Source organism: Suncus etruscus, chromosome 15, assembly GCF_024139225.1.
Source record: "Suncus etruscus isolate mSunEtr1 chromosome 15, mSunEtr1.pri.cur, whole genome shotgun sequence".
Lineage (NCBI taxonomy): Eukaryota > Metazoa > Chordata > Mammalia > Eulipotyphla > Soricidae > Suncus > Suncus etruscus.
This window is the reverse complement of record NC_064862.1, coordinates 31,218,320-31,241,095: the sequence shown is the minus strand read 5'-3', so window position 1 is coordinate 31,241,095 and position 22,776 is coordinate 31,218,320. Positions and strand designations below refer to the sequence as shown.

The window sequence follows — 22,776 nt, the reverse complement described above, 5'->3', positions numbered from 1 at the left end:
AAGCATCCCTCCTGGCAGTGCTCGAGGACCATAGGGGATGCCGGGGATTGAACCCTGCTGTGCTACCACTATGACTCTGACTCCCTACCACTCTCTGAGGATAGCTCAGGTGGTCTCAGACAAAGATGGATTCAGTGGGTCAAAATGGTTTTTTTTTGGGGGGTGGGAGACACAGTAAGGACACACAGGACATTTGCTTTGTATGAAGGTAGCCCACGTTCAATCCCTGGCACCTCACATGATCCCCCAGCACCTTCTGGAATGATTCCTGAATACAGAGCCAGGAATAACCCCTGAGTACTGCCAGGTGTGGCTCAAAAACCCAGAAAAATGCCCTTGTGTCACCTTGTTGGGGTGGAAGGAAGAGTTGCTGCTTTCTTCTTTGGGGTCTCCCTACTCCTACTCCCAAACAGATGTGTGAAGGCCTGTCCTCTCCTTGCCTGTGTCATCAGGGAAGTGGGTGGGGCTTGGAGGGCCAAGAAGGGGCCAGTCAGGGGCCCTCACTGCAACTGTCTCCCTCCTGTCCAGCTTGGAGGGTTTCTTACTCTGCAGACTCGCTTCTCCCACTCTGCTGTGAGGAGCAGAGTTTGGACATAAGTGTCTGCCCTGTGTTCCAGGAGCCAGGAGTGATGGGTCAGGCCTGTGACCAGCTTTGCAGGGTTATCTGGGCTCTGGGTGAAGGGGACCGAATCTAGTAAGCCAGGAAGAGCATGACAGGTGTGAGCTGGGGCCCTGGGGTGAAGGGGAGGCTCAGCACCCTTTACCTTGACTTGTCTAAGCCTGCCACCCCAGGAGTCCTCCTTGCTGGGTTGGAGAAGGGGACATGACCCCCTTGAGTATCTCTCAGTCTACTTTTGGAGAGGCATCACAGACTGGGGCTGATCCAAGCTCTGTGGGTGCAAGGAAGGGATGAAAGCCTAGAGAGGAAAAGGGCTGACTCAGGGTCACACAGCAAGGGGGGTTGGTGAGGTCCAGAATCCAAGGCTGCAGACTCTTAGACTGCATTTGTCTTTCCTGCCAGCCTTCTCCTTTCTGCTCCCTTCCCTACTCTTCACTCTCTTTCTGTGTCTGTCCTCCCTCCTCCTTTCCCACCTCTCTCATCTTCCCCATTCCTCACACACCATGAGCCTGCAGCTCATCCTCACTTCACTATAGATAATGTCCGTCTAGAGGCTGGAGAGAAAGTGTTGCAAGGAGGGCACCTGCCTTGCACACGGCCAATCTATCCCTGGCATCCCATATGGTACCCCAGCACCATCAGGAATGACCCCTGAGCGCAGAGCCAGAAGTAACCCCTGAGTGCTGCTGGTTGTGGCACAAAAACCAGAAAGAAAGAAAAAAACTATTTAGTCAAAGAAGGTAGAGGGTGAGTAGATGTAGCAAGGAAAAATTCTAGAAAGGAGATTCCCCCTCCCTCCACACACAGCTTGAAGGAATCTGCCCCATCTGAGCAGAGTTCTAGAGCCTGGGATTCTGGAGTTGAGGCTCTATGACAGAGGAAATGTGGGGGATCTTTGGGAGCTGAATTTACTCACCTTAGAGCTGGGCCGGATTCTTGGTGTCTGTCTCTGAGACCACCTCAGTCCCCCTAAAGCCCCCCTGGGTTTGGAGGGTACTTGAATAATGAGAGGATCAGCACAGGGTCCTGGGGTCCCAGGAATCCACTGACTTGTGCAGGCACCCAGTGGCCCCAAGGCCTATCTCCATGCCTGTGTCCTCAGGCCTTCCTCCCTGAGTCTCTGACCTGCCTCTGCTGGCAGCTTGGCGCCCGGCCCGGTAGCGGGTGCCGCCAGGGCTATTCTGAGCCACGGGCGAGGATTTATTCTGCATTTTCAGAGCATATTGAATTCATTCATTAAGCTGGAATGGCTGCGCTGGGATGTAAACAATTATATTAAAAGAAAACCCGACCCCTGAAGTGGCCCTGCCAGGAAGCGGCTCTGGCTGTCCGGCCCAGGCTTCAGTGGGTGGGGGAAGGTGGGACCACCAGGGTCCCAGAGAGAGAGGAAAGGACTTGGCTTCTGGGGTGCTCTCTGGGGTTTGTTAGCAGAGCCCTTTACCCCATGGTTGGTGGACTACTGGCTTTGCGAGAACTGTGACTAACTGAGTCCAGGATCAGCCGGTCAGAGTCGATGGCTAAGGCTGGGTCCTGTTTGAGAGGACTGGGCCAGGTGCTTGCTTTGCATGTGGCTGACCCATGTTTATCCCCAGCACCTCATAGGGTCCTCTGAGCAGTGCTAGGAGTGATCCCTGAGTGCAGAGCTCAGAGGAAGCCCTGAGCACTGGCAAATGTGCTTGGCCCCTAAACCAAAAGAAGACATGACTCAGGACAGTGATGGTGCCAGCTGCACAATTTCTGTCCTGTCCCTATCTTTAAGGCTCTTTTCTTATCTGGCTGCCATGTGTCTTTTGCACATGAAATGCAGGCTCCTCACGGAAATGCTTCCAGAACTCTCTTTGTGCAGAGGGAGAAACTGAGGCACTCAAAGCAGCGGAGGTGGATTAGAACCCTGCACTCTCCAGAGCAGGCCTTTTTCTGGCCTCTCATCTTCTCTCTGCCCCACTGGCTGCCTCTGGCTTCCCAGGGCCCTGGGATCCTGTATGTAAGGAAACGGGAACCAGATGCAGCAGCGTTATAAATAAGTCACAGAATGTTCCGGAATCCAGCGACAGCGAGGCTATTGTTGGAAGGAGAAATCGCTGGTTATTAATAAAGGCAGGAGGCCGCAGTAATTGATAGCAATTGAACTGTTGGCGCAGAGGAAACAGGCATGTGGTCTCTCTCTCTCTCTCTCTCTCTCTCTCTCTCTCTCTCTCTCTCTCTCTCTCTCTCTCTCCCCACCCTCCACCCTCTCTCTTTACCCATTCTCTCCTGTTTCTCCATTGTTTGCTTAGATCCTAGCCCACCTCCCAGAGACCTGGGGCCCAGCACACTGACCAGGATTCCCTGAACAGCGAATCAATCACCTTTTATATGCACAACTCACCAAATCCATCTGAACAGACACCCCTCCTTGGAGACTCCGAAGCTTGGCTTTGGACATATGTGTATGGTTCAGGGTGGGGGACAACACCCAGTACAGCCATGCTCAGGGTTATTCTTGGTTTCATGCTCTAGGGGCCACTCCCATTTGGTGCTCGTGTGACCTTGTGTTGCTGGCAGACTTCTCGCCTTGGAGTTGTGTCCCTGACCTCATCACAGACAAGGCTGTGTATGCCAAAATCTGTGAGCACATCCATCACTTCCTTTTCCCAGTCATTAAAGACCATTCCACTGGGAGGCTACCAGGAGGCACCCCTCTGGCAAATCTTAGACAGCAGTGGGGCTTGGACACCATTCCTCCACCCCTGGAGCTTGAAGACTCTGCCTTGCTCTCAGTAGCTCTAGGGTTGTTCCTCCAGGACCCCCACTCCCACCACACCCCATGTTCCCTAGACAGGCCACTCACTTATGAGGAACACACAAAGTTGCAAACAACTAGCATGAACAAGTATGCGCAAGTATAGCTGCTTGGCAGAGGACTTTTTGGATTTAATAATCAAAATGAAAGCCAAAGCTTACTCAAGTGGTCAATGTCCAAGGACCATGCTTGACTTCAACCCTTTGTCTCAGTGCAGCTCTTGAGGCCAGGTTCAAAGTCAAGGCCTTGGAGCCGATTGCTCCCAGAAGTCAGTAGGTTAACTGGCAGCTGGGGGTGGGAGGTCCTGCTCTTGGGCCTCTCTGGATACACATCTTGCCTCTTCCTAGTGGGAAATGAGAAAGCACCTAGAGGAGTGTGTGGACCCATCTGGAGTGGGTCTCCTCCCGGATCTGTTCTGCTCTGTCTTCTGCATTCTGGTCTTTTTCTTTAGGATTATTTTAAATTTTAAGGTGTGCTTGGGAATTACTCCTGGCTCTGTGCCCAAAGATTCCTCCTAGAGGTGCTTGGGGGAACCCTATGCAGTGTGGGGGTCCATGGGGGGCTGGAATAGAACTGGGCTCAGCCACAAACCAGGCAAGTGCTTTACCCTATTCTCTCTCCCCAATACCCGTTGTCCATGTTAGATGGTCTCATGATCGTGCCAGTTACATGCTTCTGGCTTTTCTCTTGCACACCCTGGTCCATGTCCCAGAGCCTTTACTGCCTCCATCCAGCTCTGAGACGCTGCCCTGCTCTCCCCACTGGCCAGCTACTTTGAACTTTCCTTGCTGCTACCAGCACACTCTCTCTTGGGAGCCTGCTCAGACCATTCTAGATCAGAGTCCCTCCCCACATCCCACCCCAGCCCCTTGTTCATAGACCTCTGCTGTTTTTGTTCCTCTTGCAAGAGGGCAGGAATTCTCCAGGGTGACTTCGTCTCCTGGGATGATCCTGTTGTTGCTCTTATGTGTTCGTCCATGGTCTCACTCACTCAATAGGTAGTCAGTGACCGAGTTCTAACACTTTGTCAGCCTCACTTATCATGACTTTCCCACTGGCTAAGCTGGCACCTGACCATGAACTGGAGCCCCTCAAACAAGCCACTGAGTCCACAAATGCATGCTTGTGGGAGGGCACAGGTGGGTAGGAGGACAGCAGATGGGCAGTGGGTGGATGGAAGAGTGGACATGTGGATTGGGTAGAGAAATTACACTTTCCCAAATCATTCCCTGAGTTCCTATTCATTTCAATTTTGACAGCCTGGTGACTGCTCTTGTCAATACTCAGTCAATTGGGCCCAGACAGTTTAATGCTGAGGATCCCCAGTATCTGGTGGTTTTGGGGTTCCCAGGGCTTCACCAACTGGTTCAGGGCAGAGGTGATGGGATGCTGGGGTTGCACTGCAAAGTTTGTTCTTTAACCCTTAGAGTTGCCTCCCTAGCGTTTCCCTAATTCCAAATGTCTTCTTTGTTGCCTTGGAGAAGTAAACATTGACAGGGCTTGGGAAATGGCGTTTCTCTCAGGAGAAGGACATTTAAGAAGAAGGAATCTTGGACCCTGCATCTGAGAGGTGGGGGGGGGGGCAACAAGGAAGCTGGGGGTGTCGAAACTCTTTGGGCTCCTTTAGATGCCCACCTCTCTCCCATGCCCATGCCCAGGACCTCACTCTCTTCCTTGCTCTTGATATTCTCCCACCAGTGGGCCGGAAGCAGTTCATGCGGTTCGAGTGGGCCAACCATGCAGCTGAGGCACTGGGCTGTGAGTATGAAGAGCTGAATACAGCCACCTTCAAGCACCATCTTAGGCAGATCATCCAGCAAGTGACCTCGGGGTCAAGCCAGCGGATGTCCCCAGAGCAGGAGACCAGCTCAGGTAAGGCCAGGACCTACCAGGGGACATGCCAATGTGCTTTCCTCCTTCCCTGCCCCGGTTGCCCACTTCTGTCATTCCTCTGGGAATGTCCCATGGGAGGAAGGATCCTGGGTCCTTCCCACAGGGCTGAGGGCTCAAAACCCCATCTTTGTGTGTGACCCTGAAAGAGGGGGACTCTGGGTAGGGCCAGGCACCCCACATTGCCATGGGACAGACGCTTGGCTGAGCCCTGGCCTGTAGGGGAGCCGGACTTGCATTTGGAGGTAAGGGTGATTGGCAGAATCTTGGGGAGGAGAGAAAGAAATGAGGTGGGAGAGAGACTCAGCTGGCATCTGTAAGCTTCTGGGGGCATGTTTTCTCTGGGATGGGGGCTCTCCCAAGCAGTGTTTAGGAGGCCCAGGGTTCCTTCTTAGTTGTTTTCAGTCCACGAGATCCCTGTTTGGATAGACCTAGGCCTCACCTGACTGCTCAGGGGGCCTCTAGGGCTGTACCAGCGATTTCAGGAGACTATCTGGGGTTCCAGGGAATCAAACCAGTGTCATCCACCTGCCAGGAAGGTGCCTTGGCCTTTACACTTGGACTTTTCACTAGGACCTTAGTGAGGGATTTGATCCAGGCAAGACTGTGGGACATGGGCCAGGGACTGACTTATTTTTGGAGGAAGAGTGAGGATGGGGGTGATACAGGAAGACTGTCCCTCGGGGGGCTGTAATCATCATGATGGACACAGAAAGAATGCAGAGATGGGGTCTGCAGGTGCATTCATGGCCTAGTTCATGAAGACAGGTGACCATATAGGTCTTGAGAGAAAGCCAGGGTACACAGGTTCCTGCTGGGATTTTGACCAGTCCCACCAGAGGGACCAGGGTGCTTGGGACCAAGGAGGCCGGGGAGAGTAGGAGGACTCTTCACAGCACCTGTGAGATGGTGTCTGCTGGGTACCATCCCTGCCCACTGGCTTCTCTGGTTCCATAGGAGAGGGTTGAGGTTCCCGGGGGCCCAGAGGGTCACAAGCAGGAGGAGAGTGTCATGGTCTTGGGAGCTCAGAGTCCTCCCAAAACTCTCTGAACAGATCCCCATGGGGAGAAAGTGCTGGGATTAGTGAAGAGGCCCCTCTGAACTGTGCTTTGGAGCCTTCATGGTTTGCATGTTAATGAAGGGGTGCCATGGATGTCACTTTATCCCCTTTCAGCACCCAGTTCTTGTCCAGCTCCAACTATCACAAGAGAAAGAACTTTTTGGGGCCAGAGCAATAGCACAGCCGTAGGGGGTTTGCCTTCAAGTGACTGACCCAGGACAGATCTGGGTTCGTTCCCTGGTGTCCCATATGGTCTCCCAAGCCAGGAGCGATTTCTGAGCTCATAGCCAGGAGTAACCCCTAAGTGTCACCGGATGTGGCCCGACCCCCCCCCCCCAATAAAGGAACTTTTTAAAAAGAAAAATCACATAATAAACAATATAATTTGGGCCCGGAGAGATAGCACAGCGGCATTTGCCTTGCAAGCAGCCGATCCAGGACCAAAGGTGGTTGGTTCGAATCCTGGTGTCCCATATGGTCCCCCATGCCTGCCAGGAGCTATTTCTGAGCAGACAGCCAGGAGTAACCCCTGAGCACCGCCGGGTGTGGCCCAAAAACAAAACAAAACAAAAAACAAAAAAAAACCAAACAACAAAAGAAAACAAAAAACAATATAATTTGGGCTGGAGAGATAGCATGGAGGTAAGGCATTTGCCTTGCATGCAGAAGGATGGTGGTTTGAATCCCTGCATCCCATATGGTCCCCCAAGGCTACCAGGAGCGACTTCTGAGCATAGAGCCAGGAGTAACCCCTGAGCGCTGCCGGGTGCGACCCAAAAAGCAAACAACAACAACAATATAATTTAATAAAGGGGGAGCAATTAGTTAAAAGTGAGGCTTCTGGGGGGCCGGAGAGATAGCATGGAGGTAGGACGTTTGCCTTGCATGCAGAAGGATGGTGGTTTGAATCTTGGCATCCCATATGGTCCCCCGAGCCTGCCAGGGGTGATTTCTGAGTGTAGAACCAGGAGTAACACCTGAGCGCTGCAGGGTGTGACCCCAAAACCAAAAAAAGTGAGGCTTCTAAGGTAAACTTATAGGGTGAATAATTACAGCACCTAAATCCCAAATACCAGTTCTTGTTTGTTTGTTTGTTTTTGTTTTTTGGGTCACATCCTGCAGCGCTCAGGTGTTACTCCTGGCTCTACTCTCAGAAATCGCTCCTGGCAGGCTCGGGGCACCATATGGGATGCTCGGATTCGAACCACTGTCCTTCTGCATGGAAGGCAAGCATCCTACCTCCATGCTATCCGGCCCAAACATCAGTTCTTAACTACATAAAATAGCTCCTTTCTGGTGTGGCTTCGTTATTTCCTTCCTGGTCCCAGGATAAGCTCCTCATCTAGGGTGTCTGCAGAGCAGACACATAGCACCCAGGGGCAAGTACGAATACTCACCACATATGCATCCACAGACAACTGCTGGGCTCACATGTGCCCTGCATGCCCATACCTGGGCACAGACGTACGTGCGCAAGACCCACGTGTGCAATTTCCAGACACGCGTGTGTACGCTCATTCACAGACACCTGGAGACACGTACACCAGGCATCACTCTGCGAGGCTGAGCCCCCTTCCTCAGTCCGGGCCAGCCTGGCTTCGGAGAGCTTCCGAGAGGCTGTGTGTTGCCTGGCAACGGCCAGGACTAGGGGGTGGAGTTAAAGTCCTGATGAGAGATGCTTTGGGGCTTCCAGGGCTGCCTGGAATGTCTGAGTAGACTGGGCTTCCTGGGGCACTCGTGTGCACACAGATTTGGAAATCCATGTCGCTAATTCCGTAGTGGGAATCCAAACTTGTGATGCGCATGTCCAGAACTTCAAAGCATCCTAATCTTGAAAATTTTATTTTGCTTGGTAGTGCTTGGTTTTAGGACCACCTCTGGCAGTGCTGGGTGGATACTCTCAGCTGTGCTTGGGGGAATTATATGCCAGGTATAGAACCTAGACCTCTCACATACCAAGCCAGTGCTCAGTCCATTGAGGTCTTTCTCAGGCCCTAAGACTGGTTATTATTTTTATTATTATTTTGGGCTGAGGCCATACCTAGCAGTGCTCAGGTGGCTGTACATGGTGCTGGGAACCTAGGTTGGATCCATGCAAAGCTAGTGCCTTAACTCTTATACTACTATCTCTCCTAACCCCTAAGGTTTGCTCTTCTGTTTCTGGGTCACACCCAGCCATGCTCAGGACTTACTCCTGGCTCTGCACTCAGGGATCACTCAAGGCAGGGTTCAGGGGACCATACAAAATGTCACGGACTGAACACTTGTAGGGCTGCATGCAAAGTGAGTGTCCTATCTGCTGTGCTATGGCTCTGGCCCAAGGCTGGATTTTTTTTTTTTGGGAGGGAGTCACACCCCGCAGCACTCAGGGAATACTCCTGACTCTATGCTCAGAAATTGCTCCTGGCAGGCTTGGGGGACCATATGGGATGCCGGGATTTGAACCACTGCCCTTCTGGATGCAAGGCAAATGCCTTACCTCTATACTATCCCTTCGGTCCCAAGGCTGGATGTTTTAATGAGGGGTGTGTATGTGTGTGTGTGTGTGTGTGTGTGTGTGTGTGTGTGTGTGTGTGTGTTCTAACTGAGACCACTGCTGTCCATGGAGTTTTCAGAATCCTCTTTTATTTCTTCTAATATCATAGGTGGGCGCCTTCCTCTCTCACTCGATTGCTCTTCTCTGCCTGACATTAGCATACAGAAGAACTGTATATAAGTTATCTAATATATGCGCTATTGTTGAATATTCAACCATTGTATTCATAAAGTGGTTTTTTGCCGGTTTTACCAACAATAGGGAGAGCATATGCACCCAGAAATCTTTGTTTCTCTGAATATTTCATTAGAATAAAAGCCTTGGAGTGAAGTGATTAAGTCCAAGTATAGGAACATTTCACAGATTCTGATACAATATTGTTAGGCTCCAACTCCTGAAAAAGGGAACAAGGAATACTCAGCTTCCACTTAGTACATCTGGGCATCAGATTCTGAGGCGCTGAGAGCCAACAGACCCAAGAGACAGAGAGACAGAGATAGAGACAGAGGGAGAGACAGAGAAACAGAGGGAGAAATAGAGGGAGAGAAACAGAGGGAGAAATAGAGGGAGAGAGAAAGAGGGAAAGATAGAAACAGAAACAGAGAAAGAGAGAGAGGGGCTGGAGAGACAGCATATCGGTAGTGCTTTTTCCTTGCACATAGCCGATTTAGGACAGACAGTGGCTCGAATCTGGCATCCCATATAGTCCCCATGCTTACCAGGAGCGATTTCTGAGCACAGAGCCAGGAGTAACCCCTGAGTACTGCTGGGTGTGACCCAAAAACCAAAAACCAAAAAAAAAAAAGAGAGAGAGAGAGAGAGAAAGAAAAGAAAGAAGAGAGAGACAGAGACAAAGAGAGAAAAACAGACAGGGAAGAGACAGAGGGAGAGATAGAGGCAGAGAGAGAAAGAGAAGGAGAGATAGAAATAGAGAAACAGAAACAAAGACAGAGAGACAGAGGGGGAGAAAGGGAGAGACAGAGATAGACAGAGAGAAAAACAGAGACAGAGGAAAAGAGATAGAGAAAGAGACAGAGGGAGAGATAGAGACAGAGTGAGAAACAGAAACAGAAAGAAAGAAGGAAAGAGAAACAGAGAGACAGAAGGATAGAGAGAAAGATGGAGAGATAGAAACAGAAACAGAAAGAGAGACAGAGGGAGAAAGAGAGACAGAGACAGGCACATACAAGATAAAAACAGACAGAGGGAAAGAGAGATAGAGGGAGATAGAGAGACAGAGATACAGAGACAGCTGGACACAGGCACAGTGAGCCCCTTTCCTAAGGCAACGGAGGAGTCTGAAGTCCATCTGGTGGACCTCAGACTCTCACAGCAAGGATAAGTGCCAGCCAGAGCTGCCCAAGCAAGGTTTGTTCTGCATGGCTGGTCTCACTTCTCTGAACCCCCCTACCTTTATCCATTGTCCATTTGGGGAAAATGGCAGGTTCTGACCCAAACTTTCTCTCTCAGGAACCAGTAATCCAATGAGCCAGGACTGGTGTGACTGGGATGCTGGGAGCCAGGGCTAGGGATGTACTGGCCACAGGCAGCTGATTTCGTGCTGGTTTCTGCCCATTTGCCAGAAAGGAAGGGTCATTCATGGGAGATCTGCAGTGATCCAGATGATCCCAGAGATCTGGGACCCCATGGCACTGATGTTTGCAGTCCTGCTTGTAGGATCTGCCTTAGTGGGCCCAGAGGTGCTTATGCTCTTTCCCTCAGTCAGCAGGAGTGGAAAAGTTGAAAACCTCTGCTGAGAGAGTAAACAACCATCAAGAAACTTGGGGGGGGGGGATGTGTGTGTGGAGAGATAGCATGGAGGTAAGGCATTTGCCTTTCATGCAGAAAGTCATTGGTTCGAATCCTGGCATTCCATATGGTCCCCCGAGCCTGCCAGAAGCAATTTCTGAGGGTGACCCAAAAAACCACCCCCCACCCCCCCAAAAAAAGAAGCTTAGCAGGATCCATCAGATCCTTTAGCACACCCATTCTCTGATTCTCTAGCACATACTTCCATGGCACTTCCATTTATTTTGTCTGCTTTTTTTGGGTGCTGCTCTTGGCAGTGCTGGGGTGGGGGGTGACCATGTAATGCCAGGGGTTGAAATGAAGGGACTTCTGCATGCAGAGCTGGTATTGCAGCCTTTGGAGCCCTCTCACCACCCCCTGGCTTGCACATTCCTCAGGAAACTCGATAAAGTGTTTCTTCCATGTGCATGGTATCAAGAGGCAGGAAGAAACTTCTAGAGGGGCTGGAGGTGTAAGTGATGACAGTCTGCACTTTCCAGACATGTCAGGAGCCATGACAGTGATAGGCGTACTCCTTTGTAGGTTGATCTGTTCTTTTGTTTGTTAGTTTGTTTGTTTGTTTGGAGGCCACACCCAGTGGTGCTCAGGGGGTTACTCCTGGCTCTGCACTCAGAAATTGCTCCTGGCTCGAGGGACCATATGGAATGCAGAGGATCAAACCCAGATCCATCCTGGGTCAGCCGCTGTGCAAAGCAAATGCCCTACCGCTGTGCTACCACTCCGGCCCCTTTGTAGGTTGATCTGACCTCAACCAGGTGTGACCCCATTTCCAAAGGGAGCACTGAGCTGAACGATTCCTGAGGGGAATCTCCAAAGGTGAAGGGAGAGTGCAGGAGAACATGGGACAAGGAAGCAGGGCCAGGTTGCTCAGGTCCCCGAGTTCTGACGAGACATTTCATTGGGACCCAAGCTGGGTCTTGGCCAAGGAGGAATGTATGTGTGGAGAGCGCAGTGGCTTGTGAAAGGCTGGCGCTGATCCTGGGGAGAATCTCTGCCCTCAGCTGCTTCCTGTCCTGCCCCCTCTTAGGCCTCAAGATGACAGGCACCGAGTGCGTGGAGGGGATGGCTGCTGGCCTGTACCAGGAGGTCTTTGCCGCTGTGGTCTCACTCATCAACAGGTAACAGCCACCTATTGGAGTGCAGAGGAGCCTGGCAGATTGAGGGGTAGTGTGGGCCTGTTGTGAGCTGGAGGGTGGTGGGTCAGTGAGGCCGGGAGCTCTGGAGGTGAGTGCTGCATGGCCACCCAATGGCTGTGTGACTGGGCAAAGGAAAATGTCTTCTCACTGCCTTCCTCCTCCCTGCCCTGAAAACCAGCTCTGTTCCCTGGGTCATTGTAAGTCACAAAAGAAATAGTTTGCTGAGAGAGAGAGAGAGAGAGAGAGAGAGAGAGAGAGAGAGAGAGAGAGAGAGAGAGAGAGAGAGAAGAAAGAAGAGAGAGAAAGAAGAGAGAGAAAGAGAAAGAAGAGAAAGAGAGAGAACAGTGGAAGAAGGTGCTTGCTTTGCACAAAGCTGACCCAGGTTTGATCCCTGGCATCACACAGGGTATCCCCCACCCCCAAACCCCCACCAATTCAGCTAGGAATGATTCCTGAGCACCCAGCAAAGAATCAGCCCTGCCCAATGTGGACTCCACCAAAAAGTGAAAACCTTTCCTTCCAGTCCTCATAAAAGCAAGAGGTTTGGGGTCACCTACACTGGCTTTGTGCCAAGGCTGTCAGACTCACAGACATACTTTATTTTACACACAGGTAGTGAGGAGGCAATGCTGGCAATGCTGGAGGCAATGCAGACCCAGTGTGGCCTCCCCCAAGTCATAAGTCACCCACCCTGCTGCCCATACCCCTCTGGTTCCCTGAGCTCTCTCCTGCTGGGGATGGAGAGTGGCAGGACAGCATTTCTGAAGGCCCATAAAACAGGGTTTTGGCCTCCAGAGCCACTTGGGCTGACCCTGGGCATGCCGCTCCCTCTTGAGGACCTCTCTAAGCAGTCTCCAGCTGCTCGTCAGACAGCTGAGTTCCCTCTGACGTTGTTGGGATAATGACCATCCAAGACCACAGCAGGGACCATGCCAGGATGTCTGCTCAGAGGGGTCACCAGCAAACCACATCCTAAGGGGTGAAGAGGTGACCCCCCCACACCACTGTCTTTCCTCAGCAAGCGCCAGGAGACATCTGGATCTGGGGATTGAGGATGGGGGTGAAGTGACTTGATCTTCTTGCATCAGCCACAAGTGATGGAGAGAGAACAGCTCAGGTTCAAACTCAGCACCCCTCCCCTGTCTTCGTACCCCATGTGGGTAGCAGATCCCGCCCTAGAGGCCAGGGACCAGGCTCCTTCCTCCTGCCAGGTATCTGTAGCTGGCGATGTTACCCTCCCATCAGGCTCTGCTCTGGTCTCAGAGAGACTATACCACTCCCCCAGACAGTGTCCTGGGCATCTCTTCCTGCCATGTCTCTTCTGGGTGTGGTCCCTGCTCTGTTTTCTGAAGGATCCGTCTGGGAGCTTTGAGGAGATGATGGCCTGAGAGAACTTTGTAAATGGAGATTGTAGCTTTCTCAGGCTGTGTGTCCCCAAGGAAAGGAAGAGAACCTCCAGATCTGACTTTTTGGCTTGTTTCCCAGGTTGCCTTCACACTCTGATGCTGACACTATCATTGGTGTCTCACACTTGGTTGTGACTAACAGAGCACCTGTTGCACTGCAGGGATTCAGTCTGTTAAGCAAGTCACTTCGGAATAATGATGGTCCCCTCCCTGGGAACAGACTGTCCCCCGTTGGTTCTCCCCCATCCCCTCCTACCATCCTGGAGAGTTGGGGAGACCCTGCCCAGGGAGAGCAGGCAACTTGCCCGAGGCTCACAGCCCAGAAGCAGGGAGTCTGGTTTGGACTTGGGAGACGAGGTGCACTGGGCCTGTGGGGGTGCTAAGATGTCTGTGACATCTGTGACCGGGCCCTTCTCTCTTCTCTCACAGGTCCTTCTCTTCCCCTCATCTCTCCATGGCCTCCATCATGGTGGTGGATGCCCCGGGCTTCCAGAACCCCCGGCACCAGGGCAAGGAGCGGGCGGCCACCTTCGAGGAGCTGTGCTGCAACTACACGCAGGAGCGTCTGCAGTTGCTCTGCTACCAGCGGACCTTCGGCTCAACACTGCAGCGCTTCCAGGAGGTACGGGCAGAGGGACAGAGATGCCACCTTTGTCGTTTTGGGCTACCCAGGAGCAAGAAGGATTCCTAAGCCTCTGCTTTCCCCCATGTCCTTGCACAGTACCCTGTACCCTATATACCAGAAACCTCAGGGATCATGGGGTCTCCTTCTGTCACCACTCTCGTTAGAAATCTATGTCTGTAGGCATGAGCCTGCCATGTTTCTTTGCTCCTTGGGAGGAAAAATTTGAGTTGGGTAAAAAGGAGAAAAGCATACAGCTGCAGACAGATGAACAGGCTGAGATTGCTGGTGCCTCAAACAGGTTCTCACCTGGTCTCCTGCTCCTGACGTCAGCAAATGCCCCCTGGAGGAAGTACTTATATGGATCCATCTCAAATGACCATGGTGACCTCTGGGGTGGGAACTAACTCTGACTCTTATCAGCTGTGTGGCTCTAAGACTGTCACTCACCCTCTCCTATCCTGTTGCCTTCATATGTGACAAAGAGATCCCTAAGCTGCCAGATTGCAAAGTCCTGTACTGAGAGGTGGTGATTCTGATAAGAGGGGGACTGCAAAGACTTACTCTGTTCTGGGGCCAGGGCTCATAGTAAACAGAGCTCTGCTCATTGAATCTTAAACCTGCTGGATCTTAAAAGTGCATCTTGAGACCTGAGTGGGCCTGGTGGGCCTGAGTCCTGCATTTGGCCCAGGTCATCTCACAAAACCCTTTCCCTTCATTGTCTTGCTCCTTGTTCCTTTCTCTGCAGGCCCCATGTGGGAATGGTGGTTGTGGCACCTCCAACTATCCTTTCCAGCTCCCAACTGACCAGGCAATTCATAGCTCCTCTTACAAAATCTCTGGGGTCAGCTGTTATCTGCCCCAACTCCCTCTTGGTTACAATAGCTTAAAAAAACTTTGTTATGGTTCTGGGTGGACCCAACAATTCCTCTGGTCTCGACTGGGAGAAACTTTGTGTTACTTGGGTGGACCAAGGTGGGCGGAGAGGAGTAGTCCATGGTCTTGGCTGGCTTGCTCACAGTCCTGGGACTCAGCAGCCCAAAAGTCCACACAGGCAGCCCTCATTAGGGGTCCCCACTGTTCCCAACCTTCAGCAAGCCTGTACAGGTTTTTCTCATGATAAAGGCTTCTATCAGGATGGCAGAGCATGCAGGCCTCGGCCTCAGGCAGGCTGTGGCCCCCTCCCCTGTAACCCCAAGGCCACGGTTCCATCCAGAACTCTGGGATGGAGAGAATTGGTTTCATTTGCTTTTGGGAGAAGCTGTATTTCTGTGCAGGGAGTGAGGGTGCGGGCGAGGGTTATTTTTTCTCATTTTCACTGCTCTGCCTAAAGAAGCTATTTGGTACGTTTAATGAAGTAGGATGGAAAGAGCCTAATCTATATTAGGCTTTCAGTATATTGTAGCAGCTGGCATATTTTATCCCCTAATATTTCACTTATTTCTGATGAACAGAGTAATGCTTGTTCTTTATTAAAAACTGAGCAGCGCGTCTGAGCGTCAAGAAGCAGAAAATACTTTTCTCTTCTGCAACCACTATTGTCACCGTATTTGGCACCAATTTCCCTGACTTTTGTGATTCTCAATTTATGAGCCTTCCACAGGCACAGCTGAGTTGTCAGGCTGTTTTCCTCACAGCCTCGAGTGAGTCTGTCCACTATGCTGGTGGCTATAGCAGAGCCCATCTCAGTGACCCTCCACTGCCCACACCAGGCTGTTGGGGAGATCTCAATGAAAGCATGGGCTTGCAGAGTTCTGGTGACTTCTGTGTGTTGAATTACTGCCCACTGTGATTGCTGCCCCATCAACCTCTCCTTCCCCTCACCCATAGTAAGGATCAGCCCAGCCCAGACTCGGTCCTTGGGAAGAAGAACTAGGAGAGTTTGGAACCGATTCTCAGTTTTTTCTAGAACCTTCACTGTGCTGGTCAGCAGCCCTGAAGGGTGAAGAAGAGCAGGAGCCAAAAGGTCGGGATCTAAACAAACCACCCAGGGGCCAGAGCGATAACACAGTCTTGCATCCAACCCGGGTTCAATCTCCATCATCCCATATGGTTTCCTTAGCACCACCAGGAATGACCCTTGACCTCAGAGCCAAGAAGAATCTCTGAACACTACTGGGTCTGGCCTCCCCAAACCAAAACAAAGCAATACAAAACCACCCAGCAAAGGGACAAGTGAGGAAAGGCAGACATTGGTCTCAAGAAGTATGCAGAGGGCCAATATGCCTACAGAAAAGACATTCAACTCTGCCACTAATTTAAGGAAATGCTAATTAAAGCCTAAGGAGAGGCCACTTCAGACCCATTAGAGTCACTGTTATTAAAAATGAAAAGAAAAAAATAAAAATGAAAAGAAGCAAAACAAGGTAAAAGAACAAGTCAGAACAGCACAAGTGTGGGCTCAAGTCTCTGGAGAAATGGCAACTAGGAGAGCAACGTGACACAGCCTCAGTGAAAAAAAAGGAGAGTGGCCTTTCAAAGAAATAAAACCTGTATGACCTGACAATCCCCCTTCTGGGTGTCTCCCCAAAATAACTGGCAGTAGGGTGTCCAGGAGATGCTTACACACGCCTGTTTGTTGCTGTTCACAACCAGAAGGCAGAAGTGCTGTGGCGGTGTGAAAGAACAGACAGACAGACTCGTGTGATCTGGCCAGCCAAGGGCCATCAGTGTCAGAGCAAGAGAAGGTAGTTGCGACCTCAGGACGGTGTGAGCTGGATGGACACTAATCCTCAGAGTCAGCCAGCCCGAGAGGACAGATACTCTCTGAGTTCAGTTATCTGCAATTCTCTGAGTAATCTAGTATGAGGCAGAAAAAGGAACAGGCTGGGGGAATGGGTGAGGAGTTGTCTAGAAGGTGAAGAATTCTAGTTTTCCAACATAAGAGGGTTTTGGGGATGGATGGTATCAATGGTAGCATGGCAGTGTGAATGGACGTAATGCATATTTTTGTAAAAAAAAAAAAAATTGGTTAAAACTGGCTTGCCTTAGGAAAAGGCCCAGGCTCAGCGAGTCCTTTCTTCCTTTTCCTTCTCTGGCTTTCCTTCCCCACTCGGCTCACACAGGAAACTAATGTTAACTTCTGTGGCTTTTCCAGGAAGGCATCCCTGTGAACTTTGAGCCCCCTGAGACATCCCCAGGGACCTCGGTGGCTGTGGTGGACCAGAATCCCCCCCAGGTAACACGGGTCTGCTACACCTTGCTTTCACTGACATCACCTTCCCCAGTCTCAGCTCTCTGCCGTGAGTTCTGCACCTTTTCTCTCTGGGCTTGGCGCCAGGCCCTCAACCTGAGATGCCCTCCTAGAAACTGCAAGGCCTGGAAAAGAATGCTAAAATCTCAGGGTGCCACCATCTCCTCCTGGGTTGTGTCAAGGGTGGGAGTTGTAAGACAGGATTACATCTGGGAGCCTGTGGTCTGAACCGGGGGCTCAGGGGCCAAATTCAGGCACCAGGCATTTCACCTGGACAAGGCAGGTATTTGGGCAGGGGCACTGTGCCCGTTAGAGGTCTGGAGAAAAGGGGCTTGATGAGGGGGGGTGGGGCCAGAGCCTGAGTCTGCCCCTCACTTTCCTAACCCACCTCTGCTGTTCCAGAATTGTGGGGACCATTTCATTTGACTGTCCCCACTCCTGGTTCCCCCACCTGGGAGTAGAACACTTGGCCTCCCAGAGCCTCCTTTTCTTCACTCCCTGTGGGGTCCTGGAGAGTGTTGTCATTGAGGCAGTACTTAAAGCCCCAAGGAGGTTCCCTGAAGACTGGGGTTCTCCTGATTGGACCCCCCCACTTCCCACATGTGGCCCCTTCCTTCTCTCTTCATTTTGGCTCATCCCTATCTTGCTAGTCCCCAGAAACTGGTTACAGACTCCTTGCGAGTTCCTGGCTGGTAGCTGCCGGCAGGGCATAGTTGGCTTTGGATTCCATCCCAGTCAAGGCCAAATATAATACTTTAAGGTTCCTGGGATCCAGAGCCAGTGGCCGTATCTATGCTGAGATTCTGCCTCAACCCACCCTTAGTATCAGCATAGGTAGGAGCAGCATAGAAATATTTCCTTCCTGAGAGCCCCAGGTCCCCTCCCTAGGAGAGACTTGGGGGTGTTGCCAAACATACCACAAGCCTCCCAGGACTTTTTGGTTGTGCCTACCCTGAGCCCCTCTCACTTTGCTTTTGCAAGCCAAGAGGGTTGTCTGGGTGACCATTGAAGCTTGGGCAGGATTTAAAAATTTCATGTCTGTGCTGTCAAACCAAGTTTGCTTTCTCTGGAATGTTCTTGAGAAACTTTAAAAACATTTTATTTTTATAGCTCTCAGCCATATTTTTATTTTAAGGTGATTTTTGAAGAACAACCAAACAGTGCTCAGGGGTAACTCCTGCTTTTGCACTTAAGAATTACTCCTGGTTGGGGTGGAGCAATAGTACAGCAGGGAGAAGTTTGCCTTGAACATGGCTGACCCAGGTTTGATCCCCAGCATTCCGTATGGTCCCCTGAGCACCCCCAGGAATAGTTCCTCAGAGTAGAGCCAGGAATAACCTCTGAGCATCACCAAATCTGTTCTAAAAACCAAAATATTAAGAAAAAATGTGGGCCCAGAGAGATAGCACAGCAGCGTTTGCCTTGCAAACAGCCGATCCAGGACCAAAGGTGGTTGGTTCAAATCCCGGTGTCCCATATGGTCCCCCGTGCCTGCCAGGAGCTATTTCTGAGCAGACAGCCAGGAGTAACCCCTGAGCACCGCCGGGTGTGGCCCAGAAACAAACAAAAAAATATGTGTAAATATTGGGCCAAAGTAATAGTACTGCAGGCATTTGCCTTGCATGCAGCTGACCCAGGTTCAGTTTTGATCCCAGCATCCCATATGGTCCCTGGAGAACCTCCAGGAATAACTCCTGAGTACAGAGCCAAGAATAATTGCTGAGCATCACAGGATGGTCCCTTAAATAAAAGAAAAAGAGAATCATGCCTAGTGGTGCTTGAGGGACCATACTGAGTACTGGACATTGAACCCAGGTCGCAACATGCAAAGCAAACACCCTGCCCACTGTACTATCTTTCCGGCCTCTTGAGGTTTTAGTTTAAAAAATCACCAATTGGGCCTGAGCGATAGCATGGAGATAGGGCATTTGCCTTGCATGCAGAAGGCCGGTGGTTCGAATCTCGGCATCCATCTGGTCCCCTGAGCCTGCCAGGAGCGATTTCTGAGCGTAGAGCCAGGAGTAACCCCTGAGCATTACTGGGTGTGACCCCAAAACAAAACAAAACAAAACAAAACAAAACACCAAGACTTGTAAAGGAAATGAAGAGGCTGAATTCTTCTTTGTCTGAGAGGCTGTGAACAGAGGTTGCTGGCCGGTGTCTGGACAGGCCTAGTTGACATGGGCTTTCCCAGTGTGACTTATTTGGGGGTGCTGCCTGAATCTTATTTGCCTGAGTATGGATGAATGAGGTCCAGAGAGGGGGCGGCAGGTGCTTCTTCCTCCCCAGCCATGCAGGATTGAGGAGCAAGATGGGAAGAACTGAGAAAGGTGGTAACCATTTAGTGATCACCATGCTGAGAGTTGGGGGATGGGCGGGGAGTGTGGGGGTGGATGGGAGATTGGGTTGTGGACCAGGGTCCCTCATTGTCCGTCCCCCTCACCCCAGACCCCTCGACCAACTGGAGGAAGTGCCAAGGACTCTGCAGGCCTGTTCTGGGTTCTGGATGAGGAGGTCCGTGTGGATGGCTCCAGCGATGCAGTGGTACTGGAACGCCTCCGGGTGGCCTTTGAGAAGATGGGAGTGGGGGTTGAAGGTAAGTGGGATGGAGATGCTGAGTCTAGCCTGGGACTTGGCCACTGTCTTTGCCAAAAAAGGCCCTGACAAGGCCTGCAGGGCAGGGAGGAGGTGTAGATCACAGCTTTATCTGGGCGTGCCTGCCTGTGGTTTCATTCATTCATTGCTCATTCATCCTTTTCTTGGCAGTGGTGGGTCACTGCGGGTGAGCCATCACTCAGATGATGGCTCGGGGAACTCAGGGATTATGCACATGGTGCTGGGTACCAATTTGCAGGGCCCCTGACCCCCGTGTTGCTATTTTCCTGGCCTGTTCATCATCCTTCAATGCAGCAAGAGTGCTGTACTACCCCTGGACACTTGGGGCTACCGTTTCCGGTTCCTGTCCTAGATATAATTGAGGCTATAATTGAGCAGAGAGGGATGCAGGAGGGAGTGGGACATGAGCAGTCAGCATGGAAAGATGCAGAAAGAACCCTGAGGGGAGAAACAAATGCAGGGACCCCATTCCTGCTTCTACCAACTCACAGCCATCACAAGGCCCGGTGACATCCCAGCAGGGAGAGGACTAGAACAGTGGGTCCCACCTGCACGGGACTCTCAGACCTTCTTCCTGAGCCCTGACCAGGACACTGAGCAAGGATACAGTGGATTTACCTAGAAAATGAGAGCTCATTTAAAGAAATAAAAAGCCCCAGTGATATTTAGGGATGATAAAACAATTTTTCTTTTTTGTCCACTGCCAGGGTGTGTTGCTCAGTGGTCAGAGCACTTGCCTTGCATAGGAGAGGTCCTGGATTTGATCCCTAGCACTGGAAAATAAGTTCTATGCACTGAGAATATCTGGGGATCCAGAGTGAGCTAGGTATCCTGGACTTAAGAAAGTACAGAAGGATGTGAAAAATTTGTAATCTACTTTGGTCAAAATAAGAATTATTTAATTAAAAAAAAAAGAAAGAAAGAAAATACAGAAGGAAGGAATCCATGAATCCACTTTGGAAATGATGCACCGTGAGGGAGGTGAGGCATCTGGGCCTGGTCCCCTCGAGTGCTCTGGAAACATGGAGTATTTTCCTTGACCCTGCCTGCATCACAGTGATCCCGCCTGGTATCTGCTTACAGGGACCTCTGCATTCAGGACCTGCGAGCAGCCCCTGCAGTTCGAGATCTCCCACCAGCTGGGACAGGACCCAGTGCGCTATGACCTCACAGGCTGGCTCCACAGGGCCAAGCCCAACCTCTCAGCCCTGGATGCCCCCCACATCCTGCAGCACTCGAAAAGGTGAGCGAGCCAGGGCTGGGTACGGGCCAAGAACATTCGTGGTATCCGGGTTCCCGCCGGCCTGGTGAGTGAGCGCCAGTGACGCAACATCACCAGGCTTGCAGCTCAGCCTGGTCTCCCTGGGGCCCTGGGAATCTAGCCAAGGAGAAAAGCAGCCTCTGGGGGAGGAGAAACAGAAGCCACAGCGCCGTGACTTCTGGCTTTGTGCCTTTCATTAAGTATCTGCAAGATGATGTGACTGGAACAACTTTTATGGACCTCCTCGAACTAGGGGGTTGTAAAACCAAAATGATAACGATGTGTAGTCTTAAAAAAAAAGCTTGCTGCATCCCCCGGCTGCTCTTGGCAGAAGTGCCAGCCAGAGGCCTGGTTCTGAGTTATCAGGAAAGGGGGCTGTGTGTGTATACGCATGTAACACATAATACATATGTAGCACACATGGAGAAAAGCGCAGGCAGCAATGATTCTCCCTAATCCATAGCAGGAAGTTTTCTGGGGTAGACCCTGGAGATAAGGAACAGGAGAGTCTTTGTAGAGAGGCTGGATCGGGGAGTGAGTGTGGCCAGACCACTCTTCCTGACCCTCCATGAAGTGCCTTGTATGGGGATCAACTCTATTTTAGGTGCCCCTAGCCCCAGTTGACAGGTAGGAAAACCGAGTACCAGGAGGTGCCGCAGCTCTGCTGTAATCACAAAGGGGAAAAGTATTGGCGGAAGCAGGACCTGATCGCTAACCTGATCCCACCAGGTCTAAGTCATCCTCGGAGGTGGGCTGGGGATCCTGGGACGGAGCTGATTGGCTGGCTCAGAGGCATACAGCTCCTGGGAAGGGGTTGAGTGTCCAGTGTGTGGGGGGGAGCACTAGGGAGGCTGCAGACTCCAGTCATGTTCTGTTCTGCAACAAATTTGTCCTAGCTACCTGGGCAACTGCAGCCATCACTCACCCTCTCCTGGGATTAATGTGGGCTGTTGCTTCTTCCCCCACGAAGTAGCCATATCTGGGGTGGGCAGTGATGCTGCTGCTGCAGAGACAGGGACAGGAAATCCAGTGACTAGAGCAATGCTCTTGGTTGGGGGAGGGAGCACGGGACATGGAGCCATCCTGTATCAGCAGCAGAGGCTCCCCGGGGCTGATAGGACCAAGGACATGGAGAGCAGCGGGGATCGGGTTTGGGGTGTGGTGGGGTGAGGATCCCAGCAGAGGAGCTATTGGGGAGGACCCTCTGTGCCCCTTCAGCCCCCTCTTTGCCTCTTCTGGCAGGGAGGAGCTCAGGAACCTGTTCCAATGCCGGGCCAAGCTGCCTCCTGTGTGCCGGGCCCTGGCAGGCCTGGAAGGCACCTCCCAGCAGGCCCTGCAGCGGGGCTGCACCCTGAGAAGGACATTTGCCCGCAGCCTGGCCGCTGTGAAGAGGAGGGCAGCATGCAGCCAGGTCCAGCTGCAGATGGTGCGTGGAGCCTTTGTGATCCCATCATGGTCTCCAGTGCTTCCTGTCTTTCCATGAGGGGTGCCCCCAAGTCCCTGTCCTCCCTCCCACCCCTCCTTCTATTATGGGACCCCGATACTCCCTGTCACTCTCTCCCACCCCTCCTCCTTCATAGAATTCTCATGCTCCCTGCCCTGCTTCTCACATCCCTCCTCCCTGTCCTTCCTCCCCTACTCTTCCTCCATCATGGGACCCTGTGCTCCTTGTCCTCCTGTGTTCCCTATTTTTTCTCCCCACCCCTCTTCCCATTATGGGACCCTCCCATGCTCTCCTTCCTCCCCCACCCTTCTTGTCATGGAACCCCCTGAATGCCCACCCTGTCTCCCTGCAGTATCTCTGGAGCTTAAGACACTGAGCCCACAGGGGCAGTGCTGGTGGGTC

The 22,776-nt window shown here is 51.8% G+C and overlaps 1 protein-coding gene across 1 annotated transcript in view; it reads left to right on the top strand.

The window, feature by feature from the left end:
* MYO18B (myosin XVIIIB) overlaps positions 1-22,776 on the top strand; it is a 235,613-nt gene that overhangs the window by 37,508 nt on the left and 175,329 nt on the right. The window contains exons 12-18 of the mRNA XM_049788082.1: positions 5,100-5,273; positions 11,724-11,814; positions 13,668-13,860; positions 16,958-17,038; positions 19,502-19,649; positions 20,753-20,912; positions 22,173-22,356. Of these exons, the coding sequence (XP_049644039.1) occupies positions 5,100-5,273; positions 11,724-11,814; positions 13,668-13,860; positions 16,958-17,038; positions 19,502-19,649; positions 20,753-20,912; positions 22,173-22,356 (1,031 nt within the window). The remainder of the gene's footprint in view (positions 1-5,099; positions 5,274-11,723; positions 11,815-13,667; positions 13,861-16,957; positions 17,039-19,501; positions 19,650-20,752; positions 20,913-22,172; positions 22,357-22,776) is intronic.